Source organism: Limulus polyphemus, unplaced genomic scaffold (assembly GCF_000517525.1).
Source record: "Limulus polyphemus unplaced genomic scaffold, Limulus_polyphemus-2.1.2 Scaffold1825, whole genome shotgun sequence".
In the NCBI taxonomy this organism is placed as follows: Eukaryota; Metazoa; Arthropoda; class Merostomata; order Xiphosura; family Limulidae; genus Limulus; species Limulus polyphemus.
In genome coordinates, this window is record NW_013667435.1 from 102,096 (window position 1) to 114,330 (window position 12,235).

At 33.0% G+C, this 12,235-nt stretch overlaps 1 protein-coding gene across 1 annotated transcript in view; it reads right to left on the bottom strand.

Moving 5' to 3' along the window:
- LOC106465064 (phosphatidylinositol 3-kinase regulatory subunit alpha-like) overlaps nucleotides 1-12,235 on the bottom strand; it is an 83,290-nt gene that overhangs the window by 67,346 nt on the left and 3,709 nt on the right. The window contains exons 2-4 of the mRNA XM_013925262.2: nucleotides 8,006-8,743; nucleotides 4,641-4,727; nucleotides 3,072-3,119 (exon numbers count right to left, since the gene is read on the bottom strand). Of these exons, the coding sequence (XP_013780716.1) occupies nucleotides 3,072-3,119; nucleotides 4,641-4,727; nucleotides 8,006-8,048 (178 nt within the window). The 5' untranslated portion in view covers nucleotides 8,049-8,743. The remainder of the gene's footprint in view (nucleotides 1-3,071; nucleotides 3,120-4,640; nucleotides 4,728-8,005; nucleotides 8,744-12,235) is intronic.

Genomic DNA, 12,235 nt, shown 5'->3' on the forward strand with positions numbered 1-12,235 from the left:
GTTTTAAAACCTATATTTAAAAAAAACAATAATAAGTTATATTTTAAAAAAAGCCAATCTACTGTTACTAAAATACATTTTTAACATTAAGCCAGGCCTCGACAAATATTTTCAGAGGTAGGAGCCAGCCCAAAAACTCATGAGCCAGGTGTGCCTAACCTAACTTCACTAGTGTTTGTACCGGGAGCTACACTAGAGCCTCGATTATTCACGGCTTTTTCTATTCCCCAAATTTTTTCAAAATAATTATGACATTACAATTCTAGACAATAATTTACATGTTTTGGAGAAATTATCGCTCAGAAAGTAATTTTGGTGTAAAAGTTCAGGTGTTACATGATATCCAGAGTTTTCTCGCGTGCATGATCTGGTGTGTCTTCAAATCGTAAGTTGGCCAGTTCAAGCCTTGCCTCTTTTATTTTTAGCTGTTAAGACAGATTCACAAAATATTTGTAGCTTGGGTAACTTTATTTGATTAGTGATTATAAACATAGTGTACAAAAAACACATTAAGATTTCACTCAACTTCAATTGTTGTCCACTGTTCTATGATACCTCCCTTAACCCTTCAGCTGCAGTTGACATCATATGATGTTATCGTTAGCAATTGCGATTGACATCATATGATGCATGCATTTAGCGTGCAACCTTTTGAATGGCCCACTGCAAAACTTCGCGAATCTTTGAGCATGAGGTGGTAGGCAGGTTTACACAAACCGCAAACGATGCATGTTCAGGTTGTGTTGGGGTGTCGCCCAATTACACATCGTCCTCTTCCCTACAGTCTGTTTTAACAAAGACTTTTTCATAATAATTCCCAAGCATTTTTGACTTATTTTTCACAGGCATTGATAGGGTGCTAATGCACTTCCGTGTCTATACCAGAAAAAGTGCCGAAATTTAAGAACTATTTATGTCTATGTTAGTGAATAGATTCAACTGAAACGAGAACGGGCAATGAGAAGATGAAGTATTACAGGAGAAAAAGTGGAACTGGACTCATGTAATTCACGAAACTCGGAGAAATCGAGAGTGACCGACTGACCAACACTTGGCTTTTATTATTATGATTGTGACAACTTTTATGATTTATGGTCCCGTATGAGTCTAAACACGCGCACTGATTTGTTGAATTGAGAGAGAGAGAGAGAAAGAAAAAAAATGGTGCAAAATTAGTAATGTGTTGTGTAACCGCAACGTTTCATTCCTGAAAAATATGAAGAAGTGTTGAATCCGCCATTAAAATCATTGAAACAAAGCTCGATTTAGGCCTCAAAGAAAGCAAAAATAGTTCCGGACGTCCAAGAGTCCAGAACTGTTCTAGGTTTGAGTTATATTTCGTACAGCCATACGCACAAATAAAATGGGAGAAAACACTAGGTGTCACGTTGAAATTTGTCGAGACTTGCAGTAATCAATCATCATTATATTATCAACATATGTATGTATGTCTGTTTGAATATATGGAATTATAATCAGCGGAAGACTTTCGAAACGTCGTCCTCTACACTTGTGTTTCTAAAATAGGCAGTTGCCATCCATTCAACAAGTTTCATCATAAATACTCTGCCTAAACAATCTATCAAAGATTAGGTAAATTTAAATTTTGAGAATAGTCATCACCTCTGTGTTTCAATAAAAATGTGATGCTAAGTTTTTAATTGTTCAAGGCATATTTTTTATTAATACCAAATCTTTATTTCTTTGCATCCTCATATGCTTAATTCTTTAAAAATATTTAATTTTGTGTTATCTGTAATCAATGGCTTAATATATGTGTGTTATCTGTAATCAATGGCTTAATATACGTGTGTTATCTGTAATCAATGGCTTAATATACGTGTGTTATCTGTAATCAATGACTTAATATACATGTGCTAATCAATCTTTGCCATTTTTTAAAATATCAAGTTCTTTTTCAACCTCCTTTTAAGAGTAAAAAAAGTCATTTGTTTTTCTTTTCTTTGCTATATTCCCTAAAGCTGGAACTTTATTTGACATACATTTAAAGCTAAAAACAGATACAGTGATCACAACCAGTAAACAACAATGTAAGTTTAAAGCTACGAACAGATACAGTGATCACAACCAGTAAACAACAATGTAAGTTTAAAGCTACAAACAGATACAATGATCACAACCAGTAAACAACAATGTAAGTTTAAAGCTACGAACAGATACAATGATTACAACCAGTAAACAACAATGTAAGTTTAAACTACGAACAGATACAATGATCACAACCAGTAAACAACAATGTAAGTTTAAAGCTATGTACAGATACAATGATCGCAACCAGTAAACAACAATGTAGGTTTAAAGCTACAAACAGATACAATGATCGCAACCAGTAAACAACAATGTAGGTTTAAAGCTACAAACAGATACAATGATTACAACCTGTAAACAACAATGTAGGTTTAAAGCTACAAACAAATACAATGATCACAACCAGTAAATAACAATGTAGATTTGAAGATACAGTAATATACACATGCAGTGGTGACAACCAGTAATCAACAACTTAAATTTAAACTCCAAACAACCAGTTTATAACTTTTTGTAGATCTATAGAAAATTACATAAAACAGTGTGCCAACCTTAAGAAATTAAACTTTTATCAATATTAATTTTACAACAGTTCAAGAGAGAAAACTAATGAAAATCTTGAGTTTATAAGCCTATACCTATAAAAGAAAGATTATTTCTGATTGCTTTCCTGATAAAGTTAATGCTGAGACTTGTGGTAGCATTTATAACCAGACAGTTAAACTGTTAGATCATCAACACAAGAGATGAGGTATTATTTTAAAACAATGAGAACTCTCACTCTTTGACCACAGTTTTTATACAAATTTTTCATTTTGCTCTAATAATGTTTGCTATTTATTTAATTTTTATAAGAAATTTCATCATTATCTTAAATTTTCTTGTTATAGCGTTTGTAAAGAGTGAAAGTTAAAGAAACTGATTCTATTTTGTTATATATACAATGAAGAATAGTGAGAGCTGATCCACTAGTAATCCAGTAAACTATGTATGATTATAAGAATAAAAAAACTTTGTCTTACCTTCACATTTCATACCAACTTTTCCAGTCCCCCAGATATAATCTTCACCTGAAAAGTTTTCAAAATTTCTTTTATAATTTTGCAAGTTAATACTCCTAAGAATGAGTTCACACTGATACCCTCCCCCCACACACACACATATATACAGGAAGAGCTCCCAGTAGAAACAAATGTTAAGCAAATCAATGTTTCCTGTTGTTCATGAGACAGGAAGTGTGATCGTATCTTCCATAAAGTAGCTGGATTTAAATGTTTATGTACAGCCAATAATTAGAGGGAAATCACTTATACACAGATATCCTGTTCTGGAAGGGTCTGTAACCGTATTATGTGGTGAAATCACTTAGACACAGATATCATGTTCTGGAAGGGTCTGTAGCCATACTATGTGGTGAAATCACATAGACACAGATATCCTGTTCTGGAAGGGTCTGTAATCATATTATGTGGTAAAATCACTTAGACACAGATATCATGTTCTGGAAGGGTCTGTAATCATATTATGTGGTAAAATCACGTAGACACAGATATCACGTGCTGGAAGGGTCTGTAATCATATTATGTGGTAAAATCACGTAGACACAGATATCCTGTTCTGGAAGGATCTGTAATCATATTATGTGGTGAAATCTGTAATGTTGCATTCTTAAAAACTACATGTGAGATTTAAGAATTGACAGACTTATTGCCAGGAGAGAAAAGCACATTATTGAACATAATACAGTTACAGACCCTTCCAGAACAGGATATCTAAGTAGCTCACTGTGTTGACCAGTAAACTTCAAATATAAAATTAACTCTAAAAATTTCCTAAGGTTATCATTAAATGTAAGCAAATATATAACCAGGTCAATCTTATTAATACATTTGTCTCATAAAACACCACCTAAGACATGCATGTTAACCTATAATACCAGGCTAATTTCACGTCATTTTATTTGGCACAATTTATCAAACCTATTCATGAACGTTTCTTCAGGCAAGAGACATATTTTAAATTCAGACACACAGTAGCTTCAGTTCCTGACGTAGCTATTTGGTAAATAGTATATTAATTTTTAAGTCTTCCTTGGTCCCAGTTTTCTAAAAAATAATTAACCTCCAATAGAGGAAGGCAATATTAGTCCAAAATTTAAAAACATTTTGCCTCTGTTCCATTGAAAAAAAACATCATAGCCATAATTTCTTTAAGATTCAAATGGGTTTTACAGTGTGGCCCCAGGTATTGTATATGATCTTTTTAAAAAAATAGGCCTATAGAACTACTTTTGAAAGTGAAATTGGTCGGGAAAGTTTAGACTACTGAGGGCAATCATTAAAGTATGTATGTGTCTATGGCCCTGAAAGGAAAATTTTAAAAATTAATTCATCCCAAGTATTAAAAAAGACTAAATAAAAATAACCACAGAAGTAAAGTTGGGCTTCACAAAATTCTACTTAGTTATACTGCAAATAAATGTTTTGCTATGTAATTGTAAGTATTTACTTCAATACAAATACAGAACTTCTGATGATCACAAGTAAATGTAATAAAGAACTTAAAAACTAATGAAAAAAAACAACACTTACAATGCTTACAAAGGACAGGAGTCAAAAAAGAAATTTCCATCAGTTGATGTTGAGAGGTCCAATACCTTAAAGTAACTGGAGGTAAGCCTACAAACAAAGAAACATTTGGAAATAATTTATAAGAAATAGTCAATTTTTCTTCTTTTTTTGTTTTTTTTATAAGTACATGTGAACAGTAGGTTTCTCTTCACTTTGTTACTGAAGAATTAAACAGTATAAAAATTTAAAAACCTTAAAATATTCAGTCTCAAAACAGCTTGCATGTAATCTTTGAGCTGAAGACGAAAGGCGGAAGACTTTCGAAACGTCATCCTCTACATTTGTAGGTTTCTACAACAGGCAGTTGCTGTCCATTTGAAACTTAGATTCATTCAGCTTACATAGAGTCAACATTTTGTGTGCCTTAAATTGTACTACGTATCCCTTACTTTTTCATGCTTCAAGACATTATTTTTAAAAAACCAGAAGAGCACATTATTCCAAACAAAACATGATAAAAATGACTATGTTCTTGCAGTAATTAAAATATTAGATTTCATATAAAAAGAAAATTGTTTCTGAAAATGTAAATGGAAGAGGTTATACATATTTAGCTACAATTATATCAAAGTTTACAGTCACTGATTTGTGATGGATAAACTACATGGCTGTAGCTAGCTTTGTCATAACTCTATTATAAGTGGTATCACAGTAAAGTGTCCACACTCTTCCAATTATTATACTCAACTTTAAACAGTTTTTTACTCTAAGTTAAGCATGCCTTTATCAACAGCCAGGAAACATTGTCATTATATTTGTCTGCAATGTTGTGGTTCTTTCTACAATCAACAGGATATTAGACTCTTATCAATGGGGCAACTGAATGTTACAGATAAGAGAAAGGTTATTCAACTTATATTTCTAGATGGGCATGATAAAACGTAATGATATCATAGGCACCATTAGGACTAATATGGATTTTTATGAAGTCCTGTGTGCTGATAATATATAACTTTGTGGTATGGTAGTTTCAAAAGAGGGGCATGTTATGGGAGGTTTATAAACCCCTCCACCCACATTATTGCAGTTATTGAGCATTTATTTTCTATGATACAAGTTAATGTTAACTACATTCAAAGATGGCGCCACATCCTTACACCAAAAACAAAACAACTTTATTAAATCTATATAAATAAACATCAATATGTGTGTGTGTGTATCTGTTCTTTATACGTTTACACATTTCTTGATCAATCAGCACCAAACTTGACACAATTATATAGGATGACACGAGGAAGGTCATGGATGGGTTGAACGCCAATCTAATTTCATGTTGATGGAATTCTTCAAAACAGTATGTTTTTCTTTTCAGTATTATTACCTTTATGTATTTTTATTGAGCTTTTAATGTTTATTATGGTAAGAAAATAAATAGCAGTACAATATCCTGACCTTTCTTATAAACAAGTTTTTATTTCACCCGTCCATTGAACGAGTACTCCAGCTATTTTTCAACAAAACAACATACACACAGTATGGGGAGGGGGCACATAAACATCTTATATATCTCTATGGAGAAGTGAAAAAAGAAAAGGCCAGCTGCCAGTATTGCAATACTGCATAAACTCAGCTGAAGTTTCTACTCTAACAACCAACATAAGGCTGATATGAAGAGCCATTTCTTGACTTATACTCACTTCCTACTTTGACCCATGACCTTTCAACTTCAGCCTCTAAGACACTTCTGCAGTCAATGACTGTCACTTAACACTGTGGAAGGACATTAACAGCTGGGTGTTGAAAGTGGGTAACAGAAAGCACCCCTACTGCCAATACCTTTTCCTACAAAGTAACCCTGATCATTGAATGGTATATACTATGTTTTAAGTATATACATAACGAGTTCTTAAAACTTATACAAAATATTTGGTGAGGTAATAATGAATACTGTAATAATATGTTATGCTATAAATAAGTTAAATTCTTGTGTTATTTATCATAGCATCCACCCAAACATTCTTTGAAGTTCATAACCCAGACAAAAGAAGGTTACCTCAGTTTGTTATAGTACACACCAAAGTATCTTACAGATCATGTCAGGTTCATTATCAAGTATACTACTAGCATATCTAATGTAGTAGTTTTGCCTAAGACCAAGTACATATCTAAGCCTTCCAAGTCACACTTAGTGACCCTAATATTTAAGCTGCTTCTGTCGGTTAGTCATTCTAACCTCACACAGACCTTCCATGGGTATTTTATTGAAGCTACTAGCAACAGATGATTTAAATCATCTCTAATTGTTCTTTGCTCTAGCAAACACCAATCTAAGTCTCAGTCCCTCCCATTTCAAATAAAAGTCTTAAAACCATACATTGTCACAAAAGTTTTTATTTGCACCCTTCTGGCACATCAGTGACCTTTCCCTTTGAAAGGACCTAAACTGGGTACAATCATACACACAAACTCACCTGTACGTAAACAGATACAATAAATGTTTTTTTTTCAATAATTCCTAGTATTAAGATTGTTCTCAACAATCAAAGTCCTAGCCAAATCTTAGCTAAAAATACTGTATTTCTTCAAAATTTATACAATTCTAAGTTTGATACAAAATGTTTATCTGTTAGAAACCATTTCTATCTCTGTTTAACTGATAAAAAATATATTCATGTTTTTAATTTGTCTGATTTCTGTTTGGTTTACCATTTTGATCTGAAATTATAACACAGTGTTCTTGCTTTTGCACCACTTCTGTTAACTTCTTTCAGATATTTAAGGTAGCAAATAAACTTTCTTATTAACAAATATAAAATATAAAATTGTAAGAGGCTTAATCTTTCCATTTTGTGATTTATTCTACACCTGTGTTATTTTTCTCCGTACCCGTATCAACATGACTATTTTATAACTTACGTAACTTAATAACACAATGGTTCAGATTAAATAATAAAGATTTTCACATAAGGATAGCAACTTAACAAACACTTAATAAAGACATTTTCTGTTGTAAGTTAACCTAAAATGTTGCTTACAGTTGAAATGAAAAGCCATGAGTTTGGCTCTGTTTTGGACAGGAAAAATATTCATTGTATGAAAATGTTTCAATCTTTATTTTGTGTTGTACATGCACCTGTAAGCTATTCAATACATAATAGCACCTTATTTGCTATGTTAACTATGACCACTGAATTCAAAACTGCTGAAACAGCAATTTTCCAAGATAGTTATAAACAAGTTTATTCCCCAGTTCTGCTTCACACATATTTGTTCAATAGCCTTTCAAGGAATGGCTTCATATTTAAATAATAACCTTACATACAAATGATAAAATTACAAACACCTATAGCCTAGAGAAACTGTAATGATAAATAGAGTGTACTCACAAGATGTCTCAATGTAGTCAGGATCACAATCATTTCCAGCCATGTTACCGTGTATGGGAAATGAAAGTCAGTCTAATGTCACTTTCTTTCTCAATAGATGATATCTCCACAAGCATTAAAACTTGATCTCTACAGCTGTCCCTATGTCTTTGTAGAAATATTGTTTCTCAAAACATCTTAGCCACTACCTGGAAAATACCCAAAAATACCTGTTCTCCAATTTTCACCCAAAACAAGACCACATGATGTATTACCTATTCCATGCAGTAAACAATGAACCAGTATTTTCCCTTCAACAACATCACCTGCCTCTAAAGTTACACAGAGTGTTTCGTTGTTATTGTATTTGTTTGGTGATGGGTAGATGTAGTAAACCAACCTGCTCATACTGATTATTTCTTGAGTCCAAGTATCCCTGGCTTTGTGTTCCATACCTAATACATTTTATCCACCCACACCATTCTCATCCCAAAGTTTCCAAAACACACAGAATTAATCACCTTCTTGTCCCTCTGGGAAGAAGCCAGATTATTTCAATCAGTATTACATTGATTCAAATGGAACAGAGGTAAGCCTCATGTTTGCCATAGCATAACACAATATGACACAACACAGCTAGGAATTATAATAATATCAACGAAGAGTCTGTAGAATGAAAAATGCAGCTACTTTGAAGACAGAAAAACTGTTGAAAATTGTGCATCTTGTTGAAAGTCTTCCAAAAACAGTCTGGGAATCCTGAAAATACACAAAAAACTTACTTCATTCACCATTTTGTTATATGTTATAGCTTCATTTAGTAAAAAGTCCCTTACTAGCAATTACTAACTTCTAAAGGGTAATTACACTAACAATTGCTAGTAAGGAACTTCTAAAGGGTAATTACACTAACAGTTGCTAGTAAGGAACTTCTAAAGGGTAATTACACTAACAATTGCTAGTAAGGAACTTCTAAAGGGTTATTCCACTAGTAATTGCTAGTAAGGAACTTCTAAAGGGTAATTACACTAACAATTGCTGGTAAGGAACTTCTAAAGGGTAATTACACCAACAATTGCTAGTAAGGAACTTCTAAAGGGTTATTCCACTAGTAATTGCTAAAGGGTAATTACACTAACAATTGCTAGTAAAGAACTTCTAAAGGGTAATTACACTAGTAATTGATAGTAAGGAACTTCTAAAGAGTTATTGCACTAACAATTGCTGGTAAGGAACTTCTAAAGGGTTATTGCACTAGTAATTGATAGTAAGGAACTTCTAAAGAGTTATTGCACTCTTTACTAGCAATTGTTAGTGTAATTACCCTTTAGCAATTACTAGTGGAATTACCCTTTAGAAGTTCTTTACTAGCAATTGTTAGTGTAATTACCCTTTAGCAATTACTAGTGGAATAACCCTTTAGAAGTTCTTTACTAGCAATTGTTAGTGTAATTACCCTTTAGCAATTACTAGTGGAATAACCCTTTAGAACTTCCTTACTAGCAATTACTAGTGCAATAACACTTTAGAGGTTCCTTACTGGCAATTACTAGTGCAATAACCCTTTAGAAGTTCCTTACTGGCAATTACTAGTGCAATAACACTTTAGAAGTTCCTTACTAGCAATTACTAGTGCAATAACCCTTTAGAAGTTCCTTACTAGCATGAGTACAGAAAAAAATGGTGCCCAACTAATGATTGTCCCACATCCCTAACAAAAGGCCTGAGGGCAGACCTTGTTTGTGAGAGAGGGAATAATGTGGTAACTTCAGCTGTGGATTAACCTGACTAACACAGTTGGTAGAATATATGCTTGTAGTGTGAGTAGTCCAGAGTTCAAAACTTACTCAACAGAGACAAAACGAATTGGATTGCCACAATAACATAAAGTCTGCATATAACTGTCCAGATTGTACATGTACTCTACTATTGTTGCCTTTAACATAAAATAACCTATTACCAACAAGAGACTGTTTGGTTTTTCAAGGCTTTCCTTACATTCCCACTCTTTACTTTTCAAAATGTTCAGTTCCTCTTTTAAACTCCTGTACAGAACTGAGTTATACCAATACTGATGACAGCTCAATCCATAAATAAATAATCCTGTCAAAATATAAAATATCTTAACTGGAGACTAGCTCTTGTCTTTGCCAAATCTTAAACCTTTGTCCCATTATCTTCAGAATGCAGCATAAATAAATAACAGTCCTTAATCTTGTTGATTCTCTGGAAAACCTTGTAAACTTCAAAAGAATAGCTACAAAAATCACATCAATACGGGTTGGGAAGAGATTATATGATATGGAGTTTTGAAATGTCTTTAACTCGCACAATAATGCTATGTTTATACAGGAATTTCAAGAATATGCAGCACTGCTGCTGCTAATATATTCTTTTGTAGTATTTAGTTAGAAAAAACTGTTTAAAGTACTATAAAATCAGTGTGAAGCCAATCTGTTCTTTGATTTACCGCTCATCAATGGGTTATACAAGTTTCAGGGAATTATATCCCGCATCAATAACCTTCAACACATGGAAATCAAAACAATAAGACTTACCTTCATATAATAGTGGTGTGTATATTATATGTATGATGTTTTGAAATATTTTTTACTGGTATACATCAGTGACAAGTGGTAAATTGAATGATAGACTGGGCTTCACATATATATTTTTTAGTACATATCTCACTGATTGGATGAAAATGCATGAGCCTCTGAGCCTCTTGGGATCTCCACGTCAGCATCAGGGTATGAGGTAACAGCAGCAGTAGTTACCTATTGTGGTTAAGGGCCCCCTCTTTTATCTTACTCCAACAACTCCATGAGGTCTACTCACAGAACATGGTTAAGCCCCCCCACCCCATTTTATCTTACTCCAACAACTCCATGAGGTCTACTCATGGAAAGACTAGTTATTGACCCTTTAACTGCTTAGGTGGGGTAGAAAAAAAAACCACCCCATGCACAAAAAATATACAATTTTTTTTTTACCTTATGAAATCATAGCACAGCATACAAAAGTAAAAAATAAACACATATGACTTCTGTGTAGGCCTGGTGGTGTGAGGAGAGAGCTGGAGGTCATTTGGGTCCAGGCAACCCTCAATGACCACGAGATAGACAGGAGAGCAAGCAGGACTTGTTTTTACCAGCTGTGGCATTGCACTCCTATCTCATGCACTGGCACAGCATCAGTTATGAATAACACAACTAGAATGTACAAATATTGCACTTAGCACACTAATATAAATCACAAACTACTGTATAAATGCCTAATATTTACACTATATAAATTTTTTCCTGCTAGGTACAGACATCAGAGGTGACATCTATCAGTGGCAGTAATAAAGATAAGGTTAAAAAACAATGGAGAAAAATAATAAAAATCAATGTAAAAAAAGACACAGAAAATTACACAAACAGGTGAAAAAGAAAAAAATACTAAGTTCTATACTTTAGGAATTGTATCAAATTCCATTTTACTTCATTATCACATACACATACAAAACAAACAAATTATATGAAAGGATAAACAAAACAGTAAAGTTTATAGCAAGTGTTGAACAATAATGGGAAGCCATTCATTAGAAAACTGTATTAATAACAGCTTAATTATTACATGGTTTACATGTTTTCAATAATTTACTTAAGTTTAGCTGTTACTGATACTGTTTGACAAAATACTTTTTGACTTTTTTTACCTGTTTGTGTAATTTTATGTCTTTTATTAACTAGATTCATCACTGATCGGTCACTGGAACAACCAAATATCAGATATGATTTCAAATGGTGGCAGGAAAAATTAAAACATCATGGTGAAATGGTTTATGGAGTCCAGCTAAACTGGACCATTGTTTTTTTTGTTCTTTCTTATTTATGTCACCGATACAATAGGGGTAAAATTACTAAAGATTACTGATGACATTAAATTCTTATACATTTCTATCTGTATTGAGATGTTCACAAACTACTTGACCTTGTAAGTTGGACAAATGACCTTCACTATAGTAAGTTCAAAGCAATGCATTTTGGTTACATAATTTGGATCATATGTTTAGTATAGATGGGAACCATTATTTAATTTACGCTCTAAATTTATCTCCAAACTCCTCCTACCTTAGCTATCTTATTAATTTGTTTAGTCTTAACTTTCCAATCTCCAACACCATTAAGCAAGCTTAACTTAAATTATAATGAATATTTTTAGAACTTCACCTAACTAACCTTCTTAATTAAGTGGAGCCCATCT